Genomic DNA, 21,081 nt, shown 5'->3' on the forward strand with positions numbered 1-21,081 from the left:
TCAATTATGTGCATTCCTTTCTTGTAATTAAGGCGCACCAAAGTGGCCTGTGGTTACATCTCTCGAGTGATTACCACCCACCTCCCAGTCCCGCATTGTGCCCCATCAATTAATCCTATTTTTTGTGGTCCCTCCCAGTCCTCCCGTGACAGATCTAAGCCACTACTGATTGTGATTAATCCCAAAGCAATCAATTCCAGACCACATCTGATGACATTTCTGAAAACTTTGCTGGGAGAACAGAAAAAATGATTTTCGAATATCAACCAGTTAGATGTTTGCTTTTATTTTCTCAACCCTATGAAGAGAAACGCGATTAAGACCTCATTTGTAGCCTTTCTCCTTTTCATTTCGGTGAAAGGGGATGACAAGTTTACAAAAGTCATTTCCAAACAGCATATTAGAAGAGAGTGGCTCTAGTGTTTTCCTTCCTCAAGTACTCGGCAGGCTCATGCACTACATGGACAGCTCTTCGATTTTAATGGGCACGGTGTAATGCTCAACTTCTCCAGTGGAGGTGCTGCAGGAGAACTGCAGTTTGGTTCTCCTACTGATCACAGCTGATCGATGTTGGGGAATCCCTGTAACTAAAAAGGGTTTATCCAAAGTAGAAAACCCCCTCAGGATATGTTCATAGTGGAAATGTTGCAGATTTGCCACAGCAGAAAATTCCTCAGTATTTCCACAAATGAAACCATCGGTACGGATATTGACTTTGGAATTAGCTCCTTATTTGCACTGATTTCAGCAGCCACAGCACTCCCTCTCACGTTGCAATTATTTGCACTGTCAATACACCCCTTCACCCCGTACCAGGCGACCTACCACTGGGTCAGCTGATGCCACATCACCTGACCAGCAGCATTGTGCTCGCTATAGGCTGCCAGATCACGCTGACAGCAAGCAAAAGTGCAGATTTTGACTCTGTTTTTGATGCGAAAATGCTGCAAAATTTGCCATCATGTGAACATACCCATAAAGGGTAAAAGCTCTTTTCTACTGTATGTAATGCAATGTACGCACTACTTACCTACATTATGTTTAAAAAAATGGTGGGATGCACATAGATTCTTTTCAATTCACATCCTTAGGCCTCAATGACTGCTGTAACCCTCCTTGGCCATTTTGGCCAAATTCCCATAGGTGTGTGGAGGGATTTGCCTCTATTCCTCAAGGAGAGCTTCAGATAGTGATGTGGTGGATGAGGGGTGTGTTGGGCACACGGATACGGCGTTCTGGTTGATCCCAAAGATGTTTGATGGGCTTGAGATCCAGACTTTGGGCAGGCCAATGAAGTTTACTCCTCAAACCAAGAATCAACACTGCGTGCCATATGACATGGTGCTCAGTCATGTTGGTAGAGACACGGAGCTGTACAAGAGTATTACCGCAGGGGAGGCGATGCCACGTTGTCCGGAATGTCTTTGTACCCATTGGTGTTGAGGGTGAACTTCACTATAACCAATGGTCCTAGTCCTTCCCAGCAGAACCCCCTCCACACCATAACAGAATCTCCTCCAAAGTTCACTGCTGGGATGATGCCATCACATAGGAACTGCTCTCCAGGCAATCGCCACACCCAAGTGCCGCCATCGGCTTGGAAGACGGTGTTCTGTGATTTATCTGTCCACAACACTTAGTTACACTCACTTACAGTCCGTCACTACAAGGCCAATCGCAGGCGTCGCTGTGCATTCACTGCTGTGATGTTGTGTGCAGCCGCTCGTCCATGGTAACCCTTCATATGCTGCTCCCTATGGATGTTTCTGGTGCTAATGGATGTCTCAATGTTCTGTGAGACCTCCTGAGCGATGGCAGACAATGTGTGGGATGTCTTCACAGCTTGAACAAGGCTTAGTTGTCCTCATTCTTTCAGGTTACGATGTGTCCCTGAACGTGGCGGCACCACACACAACGGATGGCTTCCATCTCCCAATAATGTGGCAAACAGTGGACTCTGGAAGATCCAGAAGCTGCAATGTTCCATACTGATTGGTTTGTGACATCCCACCACAAGACCCCATGGTCAGCACTACACCTGGTGACATCCCACCACCAGACCCCGTGGTCGGCTCTACACCGGGTGACATCCCACCACCAGACCCCGTGGTCGGCTCTACACCTGGTGACATCCCACCACCAGACTCCGTGGTCAGCTCTACACTTGGTGACATCCCACCGCCAGACCCCGTTGTTAGCTCTACACTTGGTGACATTCCACCACCAGACTCTGTGGTCGGCTCTACACTTAGTAACATCCTACCGCCAGACCCTGTTGTCAGCTCTACACCTGGTGACATCCCTCCACCAGACCCCGTTGTCAGCTCTACACCTGGTGACATCCCCCCACCAGACCCTGTTGTCAGCTCTACACCTGGTGACATCCCCCCACCAGACCCCGTTGTCAGCTCTACACCTGGTGACATCTCCCCACCAGACCCAGTTGTCAGCTCTACACCTGGTGACATCCCCCCACCAGACCCAGTTGTCAGCTCTACACCTGGTGACACCCACCACCATACCCCGTTGTTAGCTCTACACATGGTGACATCCCACCACCAGACCCCGTTGTCAGCTCTACACCTGGTGACATCCCACCAGACCCCATTGTCAGCTCTATACCTGGTGACATCCTCCCACCAGACCCCGTGGTCGGCTCTACACAGGGTGACATCCCACCACCAGAGCCCGTGGTCGGCTCTACACGTAGTGACATCCCACCACCAGACCCCGTGGTCGGCTCTACACCTGGTGACATCCCACCACCAGACTCCGTGGTCGGCTCTACACTTGGTGACATCCCACCGCCAGATCCCGTTGTTAGCTCTACACTTGGTGACATTCCACCACCAGACTCTGTGGTCGGCTCTACACTTGGTAACATCCTACCGCCAGACCCTGTTGTCAGCTCTACACCTGGTGACATCCCACCGCCAGACTCGTTCCAGCTCTACACCTGGTGACATCCCTCCACCATACCCCGTTGTTAGCTCTACACATGGTGACATCCCCCCACCAGACCCAGTTGTCAGCTCTACACCTGGTGACACCCACCACCATACCCCGTTGTCAGCTCTACACCTGGTGACACCCACCACCAGACCCCGTTATCAGCTCTACACATGGTGACATCCCACCACCAGACCCCGTTGTCAGCTCTACACCTGGTGACATCCCACCAGACCCCATTGTCAGCTCTATACCTGGTGACATCCTCCCACCAGACCCCGTTGTCAGCTCTACACCTGGTGACATCCTCCCACCAGACCCCATTGTTAGCTCTACACCTGGTGACATCCCACCACCAGACCCCGGTGTTAGCTCTATACCTGGTGACATCCTTTTGTGAACATAGTGTATAGGACTTCAGTATTGTTACACTGTATCACATATTAATATAGAGTGTCATAGCCTTTCATGGTCCTTGTCTGCTATACAAATGGACGGCATCAACACTGCTGTAATCTGAACATCAGATGAGTGATGTATACTTTGTTTTTTTTTCCCATTCATTTCCTGGAATTAGAGCTCTATTAGCAAGCAGGAGCACAAAGGGATACACACATGGCTCAGTGTTGTAACAGCTCAGTAGTAGCGTGTCATTTCCACCTTGTCACCTCTTCCCGACACTTTGATCTTTGCACCTTTTCCCTTGGAGCTCCGTACCTCTCCTTCTACCATAACACTAACAGCATCACATCTCCAGTGAACTATGCCATTCATTAACAGCATCCTGAAGCTTCCATGTCTGGACCCTTGGCTCTCTGGGACTTGCGGGCCATATGTCATCTTACCTTCCATTTTCACATAGTCGCGCTGGCAACACCACCATTTAGCTGCAACTAAAACTATCCAAGCTCCTGTCAAAGAACACTGATAACTAATTAAAGCATTAAGGCCCTTACTTCTATGATCGTTTCCCATCATCTGTTCGTTCAAAAGGTTTCTTCTCTTCAGTGCTTTTTGGGTAAATTCCATATTTTAATAGGGAAATACAGATGATAATGGGAGTGCGGGGTGTGTAACAGATAATCCTTTATGATCTGTGGACAGGACAGATAACAGGATCCTTTACCCCGCCAATCCCACCTCTGCCCTCTCAGCTAACCTACAACTAATTCCATTAATTTCATGGTAATTTCAGCCAGACAGATGGCACCCGTATCCGTCACATCTCCGCCATGTCACCGAGAAAAGGCCTTTCACTCCAATCTCCCCCTTACCCATCACAGTGCTGCCATCCCGGATAGGAAACCAGAAAGAGAGCATCCTGTAACCAAGTCAGAAGGTTGTAGATTAACCCCTTAGTGACGCCGCCTACTTTGGACATGATGATTTTGGGGGGGGGATTTTCATCTCCACTTTTTAAAAGCCATTCACTATTTTTTTGCCGACGTGGCCGTATGAAGGCTCGTTTTTGTCAGCTGTAGTTTTTTTGGTGCCATTATTGGGGTTTCTATTGTATAACTTTTATTAAATTTTTTTTTTTGAAGAGTAGGGAGAAAAAAAACATTCATTCGACCATTTTTTACAGCATTAATCACTCAGCATAAACAATATGATAAATTCTTTTGCGGGTCAGTAGGACTGACAATACAAAAATGATATGTTTTTTTTTAGTTTTTTTGACTTTTGCACAACAAAAACCTTGTTTTGGGAAAATATTGTTATTTTGGAATTGCTGCATTCAAAGTCTAATAACTTTTTTAAAAATTTCTCTGGCAACTGAGCTCCGTGAGGGCTTGTTTTTTTGCATGCTGTGATGGTACCATTTTGGGGAATATAAGGCTTTTTTATTATGTTTTTGGGAGGGGAACATAAAAAAAAGCCAAAAATTCATCTTCCGTTAAGTGTTTGCTGTGCAGGATAAAAACTGTATTCAATTTTTTGTAAGGGTTGTTATGGATGCAACAATACCAAATGTGGGTTTTGGGCTATTTTAAAACAAAAAGGGAAAATTGGACAAGTAGTATTTCCATTTTTTTTTTACCATTATTATTTTTTTTATTGCCCCTGAAGGTGACTTGAACCAGCGATGCCATGATTATACATTGCAGTATGATTATCACTAATCATAGCAATCACAAGCCTACTAGACCCGTACACCACTATCTGGCATTCCAGCTGCCATGACAACCTATCGGCCCACCACCATTACATGTTGTAGGACCGATGACGTCATAGAGGCAATGCCCTCCCTCTGTGAACCTTTTACATGTCTCAATCAACCTTGATCACAGCATGTAAGAGGTTAACAGCGGGAACTGGTATTCCTGCCAATCCTCATAGTTGCAGCAGGAGGCCGGCTGTCAACCACAGTCGGTTACTGCTGTGGATGGCACTGCTTCTGAGCCAACGCCATTCACAGGGTGTAAGTGTATGCCCATTCACAGGATCTACTTCCAACCCAAAATGCACACTTACCCCCCGGGGTGGAAATGGGCTAAACTGAAAAAGGTTATGTAAAAGAATGATGGAATAATCCTCCCCACTTTAAAAAAGACAGATATCCTGGAGCAAGTTCAGAGAAGAGCTACCAAGATGGTGAGCGGTCTGCAAATCATGTCCTATGAGGAACGGTTAAAGGATCTGGGAATGTTTAGCAGAAGAGAAGGCTGAGAGGAGACTTAATAGCTGTCTACAAATATCTGAAGGGCCATCACAGTGCAGAGGGATCAGCCCTATTCTCATCTGCACAAGGAAAGACTAGAAGCAATGGGATGAAACTGAAAGGGAGGAGACACAGATTAGATATTAGACAGTGAGGGGGATCAATGAGTGGAACAGGTTTCCACAGGAGGTGGGGAGTTCTCCTTCAATGGAAGTCTCCAGAGGCCGGATAGACATCTGTCTGGGATGACTTAGTGATCCTGCTCTGAGCAGGGGGTTGGAGCCGATGACCCTATGAAAATCTCAATGGTAACAGCAGATCCCCCAAGATGCTGGAGCCCCACCGCTGCTGCCGCCTGATGCATTCATGGACTATCGTTCATACAGACTGCTGTGGACATCACTGGAGTAACTTTCTGCTTTCACTGTTGTTTTCCTTTAAGGTTCTTCAGATTCTCTCAAAACTGCTGAAGATGAACTCAAGAAAGGATAAACGGAGTACCTGATGAGTGAAGTCATCTCAGCACATGTGATTTCTGGGTGCATCCAGGACACGGTCTGCACACCGCGTGGATCATGTTATGCTTTCCAGCAATGACTCAGTGCTTTATTTCTTTGTTTCCTGGGTGCTTGCCTGCATGCTGAGCGGACCTGTAACGACTCATTTCATGAGAGGCGCTGAGCATATATCAAACAAATAGCCGGCACATGGCATGATTAGCCCGCTACACGCCCAGATAGGACATGCTTTAAATAGCCTCCATTTACTGGAACCGAACAAGACCAGAATTCAGCTTTATGTAAACGGTCCTCTAAAAGTAGAGCGCACCAAGAGTTCACGCGGAATAATCCGGAGCCGCCATCAGGGAGCCATGATTTCTCTACCTTGTAGTCACATGTCTGCTTACCTGGCTGCAGAGGAGCATGGGAGATAATATATTGACCAGTGTAGTAAATACGGGCATGCAGACTGTGTGTACTAAGATATACATCCCCCCTGCACAATGTATGGCTGCCACGTAAAGCTACACCTCCCTTACAGCGACCTGCCGATGCGACGATCCCTTCAGTATTGATGACCGATGCTGCGGATACGTAATCAGTATTTGATCCCTACTGGTCAGCATAATGACGAGGCCGTGGCCATCCAGTAAATGGGACTGGCCTAGTCTGAGGCCCAACTGTCCGCACGGACGCGCACTGCACCTGTGTAGACGATGGAACCTCGAGCCCCACTGGCGGTGATCCCGGTGGTTGGATCCTCGAGGTTCAGCCAACAATGAGGATTGGTGACCGGCCTCTTCTGTGCCTTAAGGATCATGCGATGTTCATAGTCGCATCGCCATAACACGCTGACCGCCATACAAGGGGTTTTATTGGTGACGGGTTGTACAGTTTGATGGCCGCACTCTGGGCTACATATAATGTGCTGCAGAGCTTTCATCATGTTTTTGTTTTTTTTTTTTTGGGGGGGGGGGGGGGGAATGGAAAAACATCAAACATTCTGCCATTGTCTGTGGATTTGGTTTTCATCATCTGAAGACTTTCTTCTCCGATTAGCCGATTGCTGTGATAACAGGTTTATAGAGAATTGTTACATTTTTTAATACTTTTGCACAAAAAAAAAAATCTACGCTTTTAAAGAAAACCATTTGGCTCTCTGTTGCTGCATTCCAAGGCCAGACCATTGTCATGTTCCCGGCGGCGGCGCTCTGTGACGGCTCGCTGTTTGTGGGAAGAGGTTTAGTTTTTATTGGTATCGGATTGAGGTACTTGTGACTTTTTGATTGCTTTTTATTGAGTTTTTTAAGAGGAGAAAGAAAGACAAATGGTAATTCGGGCATTCGTTATTTTTATTGTTATTTATATTTTAATAAGCCTTGTTGAGGTCATTCCGAACACGGTGATACCGATTATGCGTTGCACTTTTTTAAAAAAATGTTGGTATTTTATCTATTTAAAAAGTGTTTTTATTTTAAAAAATGCATTTTTTTAAACTGGATTTTTTAAGATGAACCTTTATTGAAATTGTTTTGACACTTTTTTTTTTAGTCCTTCAAGAGTACCTGTGGATGTGATCGTTCAATCGCTAGGATAGTACACTGCATCACTTAGTGCACACTACAAAGCCCAGGACATCAGCCTATTAGAATATGCCGGTGGCAGGGTCTAATAGGCTGAGTTGCATGGCAAATGCGGAGGCCTCTGGCTGCCATGGGAACCCATTGGTACCTTGCAATCACATTGCTGAGTGCCGATGGGTGACAGAAGGAGCCCCTCCCCCGGTCATCGGCTGACATGCTGCCGTTGCTATCAATTTTGGCATGTAAGGGGTTAAACCGTCAGGATCTGAGGGTTAGAGCAATAGCCCAGCTGTCAGTAGTCAGCTTAGTAAGGTGTATGTGCACGTTTAAAGCCCATTGAGACCGTCGTAAAAAGACATATTGGTGGTCACTAAGGGGTTAAAGGGGGTATTCCAACCTCGGCCTTGATGAGAATATTCCTTTATATTAGGTGGACACAAGTTACTGGAACACCCGAGCGGACTGTCCGATGCGGCGTCTGTGACGCCCAACAAAGTGAATGAGTATTACGGGAACACAACAGCACAGCGCAGTGAGGTTCGCCGTCTCCGTAATTTGAAAGCGGCAGAATTCCTCGCGCTACGCTGTTTCCGTAACTCCCGCTCACTCCAGCAACAGAAGCCGCCCACCTGGCTACATCGGTAATTCCAGACCAACAAAGGCACATAAAATGGTCTGAAGTGTACGACCCGCGAGGGGGAGTAAAGGAGCTGACATCTGGCAAATCTATCGGGCGGCGTGCGACACTGTGATAGCGCCATTTACGGGCAGCCTCACTAACTTTACATGGTCTGCCCTGAGCAGCCTAGGGGCTCACCTACACGGGGCAATAACTGGGCGAACGCAACGAGTGCCGCTCTTAAAACCGCAGAAGACGGGGGCCGAACAGTTTTATACAACCGTCTGTCCCCACAGGGATGTCACCGCCACTTGTCCTCGTTCACACGGGGAGACGTACAGCCAACCAGTGAGCGTTCCTACGCTCATAAACGGATCAGCAGACGGAGGGACATTTGTTTGTTCATCAGCAGATCTTTTGCGCATTTTCAAAAGGCCAAATACAAGAGAGATGAATGATCGCGCCCGATAATTGCCATATAATGCCCCCTTAGGCCCCGCTGAAATGGTGCATTTTTGCAGCAAATTCCGTACCTAAATCCATAGTGAAGCTTGCGCCATTTAATCAATCTTCTTCATGTTTTGGAAACCGGCGGTATAAGCCAAACGCCAAGGATGTTTCCACGTAGAAAAAGAAATCATAAGCCTGAGGAAGAATCCTCGCCATGACATCATGTATGTTTGTGGGCCATTAGAAGGTCTCATATCTACAAGATGACTTGGTTCCTCTCGCTGAGAACGATCACACTTGGCGCCCGTTCCGGACGCAGAAACGGCGTTGTGCGGCCGCACGCAGATCTGCCTCCTTGAACGGAGCTGAATCTGTGTGCAAAACCGCAGGAAAAGTCGTGGCAGAAGTTGAGGGCTCCGCTGCGAATCAGGGCTCATTCAGATGGCCGTATTTAGTTCCGCAGCGCGTTCACGGACTGACGCTGTGCCGATTGAATGCGGATTTTCGCCTTCTTGTGTTTTTCTGTTTGTGAGCTCAATCACTGCGTATTTACTACGCAGTGGGGATGCACGCCGCATGCCTATTCACTGTAAATTTGCGCAATCCTATTCATTTTACGGACCAAAATTGGACATGCTGCGATTTTTTTTCCCGCATGTCTGCATACCCAATACAAACCAGTGGGGATTCAGCGGTCCATATTGCGCGTGTGATACAGTGTATATATGCCCATGTGAGCCCTGACCGTGTCAGATTACACCGCGCTGGCACTTCGTCCTTCCTTGCACCGGTTTTACGTACGGACTTCAGAAGTGTATCCTGGCCCGTCCCCGCGTTGTCGGACCTGTACATCAGCATCCTACATGCATGAGACGCTCGGTTCCGGAGAGCCGCGGTCAGGCTGGGACGCACTTCTGAAGTCCGTACGTAAAACAGACGCAAAGGTAAAAAAAATGTAAAAGCCCGTGTGGTTCCCCGCGTGAGCGCGGTCGCCGTTAAACCTTCCTTTATGTATTTGTTTAGTTCTGTTGCGCTCTGGGCTGCTTCCTGTATATATAACATGCTGCTGCTTCTCGCTGTAATCAGGCGGCGCTCCCCCCCCCCCCCCCCCCAGCCCCTCCCGCTCCTCGGCTTTGTAACACGCTTGTAGTTTGTCTTTAAAATAAACTTTTCAGACTTCAGGGAGTAAATGCGGCAGAACACTCCCCTGGGGGCTATTTTAAGGGCCGGGGTTTGTTACAAATAATATCTTTTCTCCATATGAAGTCACCTGGGGGGCAGGATACAATGTTACACACTATGTGCGGGAGATAAGCTATCAGAGCTATTAGGAGCTGCTGCCATGTATAGTCTGCCAGCGCCGCTGGATGCACCGCTTATGGGGGAAGGAAGCAAAAACCAGGAGGATGCACTGAGCACCTCGCAGAGCAGCGAGATCAGCGGACGGCAGCCTTACATATACCTATAGGGAGATTGTTGTACAATGTTAACCCCGTAGTGCCACACGGCCATAAAGACCAGGACTTTATTAGTTTTCCATCAATATAGCGGGGCGGGGGGTCTGATGGAGACCCCAATGCTACTTATATGAGAATAGGGAATAGCAGATAATCTGAGATTTTTTTTTCTTTTTTTTTGGGGGGGGGGGGGGGGGGGTAAAAGCAGCAATATCAGAACTTTTGTGCTTGTTTGCTATTTAGCAGCCTGCTTTGTATTTGATATCGCCACATTCATTCCCTCCCATTGAACATTTACGTATTATCACCTTTTAGTGCGTTTGCGCGATGAGAACGTGTTTTTGTGCCACGTTTTGAGACGGGGCATCTTGGCTGTATGAGGGCTCGTTTCTTGCTTTACTTGCATATAAATCGTTATTATAATTCTTTGGAGGGGAAATGCTAATAAAATGGCGCAACTACAAGGTTTTTTTTTTCGTTTTTCTTTTTTCTCACCATTTTAATGACTAGGCAAACTTGGTAACCACCCCCCATAGAAAAGTGTTGACCACACTTTGGGGGTCTTGTGGACCGACACCCTACCTCTGTCCAACTCTTTGGATGCCCCAGTTGTCATGACGCTGGAATCTAAGGGGTTAAAATGATCAGAGATCATGAACTGCGGACTCACCGCCGCCCTGGGAGAAGATTACGGCACTCCTTGAATCGACGCCACGTGGCATTAACGACTATATCGCCCAACATGGCGGCCGCACTACTGACTGATCGCCCCCCGGTTATCGCAGGAGATGTGGAATTAGCTGCAATGAAAATCGATCGTTAGAAACGTAATTCTCTGTCTCCATGTTGAGTTTCGCCTGACTTCACGGCGCGGCGTTTCCTCGCGAGGCGGAGGACGTGACAGTAGTTACAGCAGCCATCTGTCTGTAAGTGATAGAATAAGTGGTCGCCTCCTATGTTGAAAGTTAAATGATGGCGGAAATGAGACAATTATGGACATTACGACACGGACCCCGTCGGCTTCAGCTCGCACAGGTCAAGTAACGCGGCTAATTACAGACGTGTAGAAGGCGCTGGAGGGGGTGATGAGAGAAGACATGAGCTGCCCCTGTGACGGAGCCGTGTACCTGCACCCTGTAAGGCGATACGTGGCCCAGGGGCCTGAAGGATCATCACAATGACCCCCTCGTTGGGACCGCGGTCATCAGGAAAGGCGGGCTGGACTCCCCGAGACTGAAAGGAGAATCCGAGGCCCCCCCCCAATCACAACTATTATCAACTACTACTACAACCATCATTATTACAGATTATACAGAAATACGTCACACAGCCCAGTGCTGTTGTGTAACCGTTCTCACGCTGCAATTTGGTTTTAAAGGGGTTCTACCAAAATTACAAGTTATCCCTAAGCCGCAGAATAGTGAATAACTTGCTGATCAGCGGGGGTCCCGTGCCCTCATCCTCCCCACTGTGGGGTAAGTAGGAGACTGATGGAAGTGGCAGCCGCTCGGGTATTTCCATCAGCCGCACTGACATGAATGCGTATGCTCGGCCAGCGTCCGTTCCTGCGACTCTCACAGCGACAGGCGGAATGGGGCAAGAAAGTGCTGTTCTGGTTATCGGCGAGGGTCCCATCAGTGAGACCCCCATGATCAGCAAGTTATCCCCTAAGCCATGAATAGGGGACAACTTGTAATTCTGGTAGAACCCTTTTAAAAGAAACGGCAATAGACTGTAGAGAGGTTTGTGTGTGCGACTTACCCTGCCGACGATGACGGTAAGTCGTGTGGCTCAGACAGCGCTTCTGCCTGTCTTCGCTTCAGTCGGTGGGGGTCTCACACTTACCCACCAATGACATCTGACGCGCCACTATGACATCTTCAAAGTTTTTTAAAAAGTTTAGTTGCACTTAAAATAAGCTCGATCCATCAGGTAGCGCCGCCCACGGACTAATCCTACACTTTTCACGCAGCTTGTCTGCTCTCCCGTAAACGCCGCGTTCTGTAGAGCGACCACGGACGACACGAATAGAGTCACACGCACTGAAGTAAAGAACTTCTTCTACATCGTCAATAAGAAAACCGAATACAAATGACCCGCCGAGCTGCAGAAACCTCCGTGGTAGCCGGTAACGTGCGGCACGCCGCCGCTGAATGCCACGGACGCGGAATATAACAAAGAGAACGACCGGACCATCACAAGTTCTAGTCCCCTGTGAGGACTAAAAAAAAAAAATTTATAAATCAGTTTAAAAAGTTTTACTAATTATTAAAAAAAAAATAAAAGGTAATTAAAAAAACATTTCCCATATTTACCACCTAATAAAAAAAAATCAAAATTAAAAAAACTAAAAACCTATTTGGTTTTGTTGCGTCCATAAAAGTCCGATCCATCCAAGTAACGCGTTACGTATCCCGCACGGCGAACGCTGGCAGGAAAAAAATACACAAAGTCAGAATTGCACTTTTTTTGGTCACTTCGTCTCCAAGAAAAAATGTAGGAGGTGATCAAAAAGATGAAAGTAATCCAAAATGGTACCAATAGAAACTACAGGATGTCCTGCAAACACGAGCCTCGCAGAACGGCGTCAGCGCAAAAGAATTCTGCGGGCAACAATATATTATATTTTCAAAGTCATGCAGCAAATAAAACCTCTATAAATTTGCGATAGTAATGGCACCGACCCGCAGAATAACGTTATCATGTCATCTTTGGCGCAGTGTGTCACCGTAGAAACAAGACCCCCCAAAGATGGCAGAATTGTGCTTTTTTCTCCCCGCAGCATCATAAAATCTGGCGGCGCACAGAAACCTGTTTTCGGAGTCCCGTACACCTGTGTTGGAAGCCAAGCATTGGACTCTGAATACAGCAGTGCTGGATCCAACGAGTATGTAAGAGTCCATCCCCCGCTCCCCGTCACGCCACCCAACAGCACCGTAACGTGTTTCCAATACTGGAGGAGGGGTGACAGGTTCCCTTTAACACGGACGCCCACTGCGCAACTTATTACCATAAGAAGTACAGTTCGGTCACGCCAGTAGAGATATGCCGCAGAAAATCCGCCCCGTGGAGCCGCACCCTAAAGGGTGACGAAACTGGCCAACCTCCTACACCGGCGGTCCCCAACCATCAGCTCTCCATCTATTGTGAGGCCACAACTCCGTCCCGATAGCCCCGCAGCAACGGGACCTGTACCCTCACAAGAGCCGCGCAGCGACGGGACCCGCACCCTCGCAAGAGCCGCGCAGCGACGGGACCTGTACCCTTACAAGAGCCCCGCAGCGACGGGACCTGTACGCTCACAAGAGCCGCGCAGCGACGGGACCTGTACGCTCACAAGAGCCGCGCAGCGACGGGACCTGTACGCTCACAAGAGCCCCGCAGCCATGGGACCTGTACCTTTACAAGAGCCGCGCAGCGACGGGACCTGTACCTTCACAAGAGCCGCAAGCGACGGGACCTGTACTTTCACAAGAGCCGCCAAGCCACGGGACCTGTACCTTCACAAGAGCCACCAAGCCACGGGACCTGTACCTTCACAAGAGCCGCCAAGCCACGGGACCTGTACCTTCACAAGAGCCGCCAAGCCACGGGACCTGTACCTTCACAAGAGCCGCCAAGCCACGGGACCTGTACCTTCACAAGAGCCGCCAAGCCACGGGACCTGTACCTTCACAAGAGCCACCAAGCCACGGGACCTGTAGCTTCACAAGAGCCGCCAAGCAACGGGACCTGTACCTTCACAAGAGCCGCCAAGCAACGGGACCTGTACCTTCACAAGAGCCGCCAAGCAACGGGACCTGTACCTTCACAAGAGCCGCCAAGCAACGGGACCTGTACCTTCACAAGAGCCGCCAAGCAACGGGACCTGTACCTTCACAAGAGCCGCCAAGCAACGGGACCTGTACCTTCACAAGAGCCGCCAAGAAACGGGACCTGTACCTTCACAAGAGCCGCCAAGCAACGGGACCTGTACCTTCACAAGAGCCGCCAAGCAACGGGACCTGTACCTTCACAAGAGCCGCCAAGCAACGGGACCTGTACGCTCACAAGAGCCGCCAAGCAACGGGACCTGTACCTTCACAAGAGCCGCCAAGCAAAGGGACCTGTACCCTCACAAGAGCCGCCAAGCAACGGGACCTGTACCTTCACAAGAGCCGCCAAGCAACGGGACCTGTACCTTCACAAGAGCCGCCAAGCAACGGGACCTGTACCTTCACAAGAGCCGCCAAGCAACGGGACCTGTACCTTCACAAGAGCCGCCAAGCAACGGGACCTGTACCTTCACAAGAGCCGCCAAGCAACGGGACCTGTACCTTCACAAGAGCCGCCAAGAAACGGGACCTGTACCTTCACAAGAGCCGCCAAGCAACGGGACCTGTACCTTCACAAGAGCCGCCAAGCAACGGGACCTGTACCTTCACAAGAGCCGCCAAGCAACGGGACCTGTACCTTCACAAGAGCCGCCAAGCAACGGGACCTGTACCTTCACAAGAGACGCCAAGCAACGGGACCTGTACCTACACAAGAGCCACCAAGCAACGGGACCTGTACCTTCACAAGAGCCGCCAAGCAACGGGACCTGTACGCTCACAAGAGCCGCCAAGCAACGGGACCTGTACCTTCACAAGAGCCGCCAAGCAAAGGGACCTGTACCCTCACAAGAGCCGCCAAGCAACGGGACCTGTACCCTCACAAGAGCCGCCAAGCAACGGGACCTGTACCCTTACAAGAGCCGTGAACCAACGGGACCTGTACCCTTACAAGAGCCGTGAAGCAACAAGACCTGTACCCTCACAAGAGCCGCGCAGCAGCGCGACCTGTACTTTCACAAGAGCTGCCAAGTGACGGGACCTGTACCTTCACAAGAGCCGCCAAGCAACTAGACCTGTACCCTCACAAGAGCCGCCAAGTGACAGGACCTGTACCCTCACAAGATCCATGGAGCGACGGGACCTGTACCCTCACAAAAGCTGTTGAGCGACGGGACCTGTACCCGCACAAGAGCCACCGAGTGACGGGACCTATACGCTCACAAGAGCCGCCGAGTTACGGGACCTGTACGCTTACAAGAGCCGTGCAGCGACGGGACCTGTACGCTTACAAGAGCCGTGCAGCGACGGGACCTGTACGCTTACAAGAGCCGTGCAGCGACGGGACCTGTACGCTTACAAGAGCCGTGCAGCGACGGGACCTGTACGCTTACAAGAGCCGTGCAGCGACGGGACCTGTACGCTTACAAGAGCCGTGCAGCGACGGGACCTGTACGCTTACAAGAGCCGTGCAGCGACGGGACCTGTACGCTTACAAGAGCCGTGCAGCGACGGGACCTGTACGCTTACAAGAGCCGTGCAGCGACGGGACCTGTACGCTTACAAGAGCCGTGCAGCGACGGGACCTGTACGCTTACAAGAGCCGTGCAGCGACGGGACCTGTACGCTTACAAGAGCCGTGCAGCGACGGGACCTGTACGCTTACAAGAGCCGTGCAGCGACGGGACCTGTACGCTTACAAGAGCCGTGCAGCGACGGGACCTGTACGCTTACAAGAGCCGTGCAGCGACGGGACCTGTACGCTTACAAGAGCCGTGCAGCGACGGGACCTGTACGCTTACAAGAGCCGTGCAGCGACGGGACCTGTACGCTTACAAGAGCCGTGCAGCGACGGGACCTGTACGCTTACAAGAGCCGTGCAGCGACGGGACCTGTACGCTTACAAGAGCCGTGCAGCGACGGGACCTGTACGCTTACAAGAGCCGTGCAGCGACGGGACCTGTACGCTTACAAGAGCCGTGCAGCGACGGGACCTGTACGCTTACAAGAGCCGTGCAGCGACGGGACCTGTACGCTTACAAGAGCCGTGCAGCGATGGGACCTGTACGCTTACAAGAGCCGTGCAGCGACGGGACCTGTACGCTTACAAGAGCCGTGCAGCGACAGGACCTGTACCCGCACAAGAGCCACCGAGTGACGGGACCTGTACGCTCACAAGAGCCGCCAAGTTACGGGACCTGTACGCTGACAAGAGCCGTGCAGCGACGGAACTTGTACACTCAAAACAGCGGAGGGTTGTTATGGCGGGAAACACGCGGCTGTCTGTACGGCCCTACAGATGAATGTGACGGATGCAGAATGGCGGTGGCTACTGACAGTTTATCCCACGCCCCAGCTATGGGTAAGGTATACACACCTGTACGAGTCACTGGGTGGAATAGCCTGCATAAAGTGGAGTGCGGCGGTGCGGGCCCTCCAGTGCCACTTCTTAGCCGGGAGACTAGAGAGGACGCAGCCTTCGATTTCCCCCTTCAGCAAGTCCATCAGCTGCTTGTGCGAGCCTCCGTAAAACGCCTCGATCAGCAGGACGCTCATGGTGGCCGCCGGCCTCGCCTGCGAGTAGAAAGAGATCAGTCAGCATTAACGGCCGGGACGCCTCTGGGGTAATGCGTTTCTCCCGCTTAAGGCTGACTGTCCACGGGCGTTGCGATATCCTGCGCCGGGAGCAGGAGCCGGCAGACGGATCTCCGCGGTGACAGATAGGCAGAGAATCGCGGCAATTCACAGCATGCTGCGCTTTGCCGCCCGCGAGTGGAGAATCGCTATGATTCTCCGCTCGTGGACGGGGGGGGGGGGCTGTGCTTTCTGTAGCAACACTATGGAAAGCATTCACTACGTTCCCCGCGGCCGGCTTATCGCCCATGGACAGGAGCCTTATTAAAGGGACTCTCCAGGCCTGGAGAAACAAAAATGGCGGCCAGCTTCTGACTACCTGGTGCACACTGGGTACATCATTAGTATAAGATGCTGCTTTGAAAACCCAGTGCTGCCCCCATGAGGTCAGTCAGAGCAGCCCGCAGTGTCTCAGACTACCGACGTATACTAATACGTGCAGCGGGTAGTCAGAGGAGCGCTGCCGCCATCTTTGTTCCTCCAGGCCCGTCGCTTTACTGCAGGCATCCTAGGCTGACAATCACCTCTGTGGTAGTTTGGCTTCTGCAGTTCGTACACATCGCTGTATGCAGACGCCGCAGTCTGATGCCCACACGGTCGGATGCAAATCTCTGTAGCGCAATACGCAGCATATTACGTGACTGAAAAACGCCAATTCCCTCCGTATCTACAGATGAAAAAAAACTGATTTACTGGCGTCTGCAGAAGGCGCATCGCTCGGAGGTGCCGCCACGAGCCGGCGGGTGATGGCAGCTGGATTCTGGCCCTTCTATCGGTCAGGTTCATATAAATTACCGAGGCTGATATCACGCCGCCGCGCTCCCAGGCGAAGGCGAAACGTACGTGGGGCTGACACGCGCTCTGGGGACCGGCTAACGGAGTCCGGGGCTTCCTTATATTCTTCCTCATCGCTCCGCTCCCTTCTTCCGCGCTCGGACGGCTTCTGGCGGGGGACATATTGGGATCCGCGGCGCACGGTTCTTCTCACGGCCGTTTGTGTTTAAGTATCTCCAATAATATGGAATATTTTTGTTATGGGTCGGTGATATGCAGACGCCGCAGAAGACGAACGCCGCAGAACGTTTCATCAAACCGCGCTGCAAAAATATCAGGCACAGATACCCGTCAGCCATCACTGCTACAGTCCCGCCGCTCTTACCCAGGACCGATCCTCGCTGAGTGGAGGCGGAGCAGCCGTGGATCGCTCCACCCCCCTCCATTCACGGGAGTGAGAACTGCCTGCTCACACAGCCGAGCCGTTAGCCTCCAGCGTGCGGAACAGGAACGACCAACGAGAAGCCAACCAGTCCTCATCCGCTGTCCGCTCGCGGCAGCGTTAACATCCAGATCCGCCATTTACCGGCCATGTAAAAGGGTCTTTAAAGGTTCTACCAAAACCCTGTTTACAGGACACGATGGAGACCCCACTGCTCCTGCGTCTCCTTCTTCAGGGCGTGGAGGTCACACAGGCATCGTGCTGTTCCTTGCAGTGGGGCTGATGGACGCCAGCAAGGGCGACGGGGAGAGCCAGGGCGTCCGTGAGGGTGGCGGGGCGAGGCAGGGCGTCCGCGAGGGCGGCTGGGAGAGGCAGGGCGTCCGCGAGGGCGGCTGGGAGAGGCAGGGCGTCCGCGAGGGCGGCGGGGAGAGGCAGGGCGTCCGCGAGGGCGGCGGGGAGAGGCAGGGCGTCCGCGAGGGCGGCGGGGAGAGGCAGGGCGTCCGCGAGTGCGGCAAGGCGTCCATGAGGGCGGCGGGGAGAGCCAGGGCAGCCGGGAGAGCCAGGGCGTCCATGAGGTGGCGGGGCGAGGCAGGGCGTCCGCGAGGGCGGCAAGGCGTCCATGAGGGCGGCGGGGAGAGCCAGGGCAGCCGGGAGAGCCAGGGCGTCCGCGAGGGCGACGGGGCGAGGCAGGGCGTCCGCGAGGGCGGCGGGGCGAGGCAGGGCGTCCGCGAGGGCGGCGGGGAGAGGCAGGGCGTCCGCGAGGGCGGCGGGGAGAGGCAGGGGGTCCGCGAGGGCAGCGGGGAGAGGCAGGGGGTCCGCGAGGGCAGCGGGGAGAGGCAGGGCGTCCGCGAGGGCGGCGGGGAGAGGCAGGGCGTCCGCGAGGGCGGCGGGGAGAGGCAGGGCGTCCGCGAGGGCGGCGGGGAGAGGCAGGGGGTCCGCGAGGGCGGAGGGGAGAGGCAGGGCGTCCGCGAGGGCGGAGGGGAGAGGCAGGGCGTCCGCGAGGGCGGAGGGGAGAGGCAGGGCGTCCGCGAGGGCGGAGGGGAGAGGCAGGGCGTCCGCGAGGGCGGAGGGGAGAGGCAGGGCGTCCGCGAGGACAGCAGGGCGTCCATGAGGGCGGCGGGGAGAGCCAGGGCAGCCGGGAGAGCCAGGGTGTCCGTGAGGGCTGCGGGGCGTCCGTGAGGGCTGCGGGGCGTCCACGAGGTGGCGGGGCGAGGCAGGGCGTCCGCGAGGGCGGCGGGGAGAGGCAGGGCATCCGCGAGGGCGCCAAGGCGTCCATGAGGGCGGCGGGGAGAGCCAGGGCAGCCGGGAGAGCCAGGGCGTCCACGAGATGGCGGGGCGAGGCAGGGCGTCCGCGAGGGCGGCGGGGCGAGGCAGGGCGTCCGCGAGGGCGGCGGGGAGAGGCAGGGCGTCCGCGAGGGCGGCGGGGAGAGGCAGGGCGTCCGCGAGGGCGGCGGGGAGAGGCAGGGCGTCCGCGAGGGCGGCGGGGAGAGGCAGGGCGTCCGCGAGGGCGGCGGGGAGAGGCAGGGCGTCCGCGAGGGCGGAGGGGAGAGGCAGGGCGTCCGCGAGGACAGCAGGGCGTCCATGAGGGCGGCGGGGAGAGCCAGGGAGTCCGTGAGGGCTGTGGGGCGTCCACGAGGGCGGCGGGGCGAGGCAGGGCGTCCGCGAGGGCGGCGGGGAGAGGCAGGGCGTCCGCGAGGGCGTCCGCGAGGGCGGCGGGGAGAGGCAGGGCGTCCGCGAGGGCGGCGGGGAGAGGCAGGGCGTCCGCGAGGGCGGCGAGGAGAGGCAAGGCGTCCGCGAGGGCGGCGAGGAGAGGCAAGGCGTCCGCGAGGGCGGCGAGGAGAGGCAAGGCGTCCGCGAGGGCGGCGAGGAGAGGCAAGGCGTCCGCGAGGGCGGCGAGGAGAGGCAGGGCGTCCGCGAGGGCGGCGGGGAGAGGCAGGGCGTCCGCGAGGGCGGCGGGGAGAGGCAGGGCATCCGCGAGGGCGGCAGAGAGAGGCAGGGCGTCCACGAGGGTGGAGGGGAGAGGCACGGCATCCGCGAGGGCAGCGGGGAGAGGCAGGGCGTCCGCGAGGGCGGCGGGGAGAGGCAAGGTGTCCGCGAGGGCGGCGGGGAGAGGCAGGGCGTCCGCGAGGGTGGAGGGGAGAGGCACGGCATCTGCGAGGGCAGCAGGGCGTCCATGAGGGCGGCGGGGAGAGGCAGGGCGTCCCTGAAGGCGGCGCGGCACAGTGGCCACTTCTATGTGAAGCGGTAAGTGGTACATTTCTCGGCCTCCGGTTCGGCGTCACGCTCATCGCCTGCACAGGAGAACCTCCCGACCGTCAGCGACGTACGCCGACATCCGCCTCACAGCAGCCGCCATTGTTCGCGGGTGGACAACACACAATCGCCTTTACACGCTGCGCAAAACTTGGTTTTCTGGTGACCAACCAGATAGGAAGCTGCAGTAACGTACGGGGGGGGGGGTGTCTCTTCTGGGGTCCGTTACATGCAGACCCCTGTATACATGGGGGGTACGGACGGCGCCATCACACGTTGCAGCATTCTGGGCTCTGGATTGCAGTGTGAGCGGTAAGTGAATACAGATGTAGGCAAGAGGGAACTACAAGCCCCAGCATGCCGGCCCGGGTCACTATGTACAGAGAGCTGCAGATGTACTACAAGCCCCAGCATGCCGGCCCGGGTCACTATGTACAGAGAGCTGCAGATGTACTACAAGCCCCAGCATGCCGGCCCGGGTCACTATGTACAGAGCTGCAGATGTACTACAAGCCCCAGCATGCCGGCCCGGGTCACTATGTATGGAGCGCTGCAGATGTACTACAAGCCCCAGCATGCCGGCCTGGGTCACTATGTATGGAGGGCTGCAGATGTACTACAAGCCCCAGCAGACCCGCCGCACATACACAGACATGAGGAGCAACGGGAACAGAAGGAAATGTTACTGACCGCTTCCTGCGCATGCGCACACGTCCCCGGGCACGCCCCCTCCACTACACGCTGTCGGAGCACTCCGGGCCCGCCCCCAGTGACGTGCTGAAAAGGCGGGAATGTGAGAGAGCAGGGAAATTCTCACAGCGTGACGTACAGCGTGCGGGGTGACGTCACAGGGTCTCGTGCTGCTGAGTCGGGCGGGGAGGGGGGTGTAAGAACGGAGAGGAAGACGGACGTTGTTGCTCCTAGCAACCAATCACAGCGCTGCTTT

General features: G+C 53.8%; 1 protein-coding gene across 1 annotated transcript in view; it reads right to left on the minus strand.

The window, feature by feature from the left end:
• Positions 1-20,841, minus strand: part of GTDC1 (glycosyltransferase like domain containing 1) — a 246,719-nt gene extending 225,878 nt beyond the window's left edge. The window contains exons 1-3 of the mRNA XM_066575177.1: positions 20,826-20,841; positions 17,191-17,333; positions 16,410-16,606 (exon numbers count right to left, since the gene is read on the minus strand). Of these exons, the coding sequence (XP_066431274.1) occupies positions 16,410-16,606; positions 17,191-17,298 (305 nt within the window). The 5' untranslated portion in view covers positions 17,299-17,333; positions 20,826-20,841. The remainder of the gene's footprint in view (positions 1-16,409; positions 16,607-17,190; positions 17,334-20,825) is intronic.
• Between the last annotated feature and the right edge of the window lie 240 nt (positions 20,842-21,081).

The sequence above is a fragment of the Eleutherodactylus coqui genome, chromosome 8, assembly GCF_035609145.1.
Source record: "Eleutherodactylus coqui strain aEleCoq1 chromosome 8, aEleCoq1.hap1, whole genome shotgun sequence".
Taxonomy (NCBI): domain Eukaryota; kingdom Metazoa; phylum Chordata; class Amphibia; order Anura; family Eleutherodactylidae; genus Eleutherodactylus; species Eleutherodactylus coqui.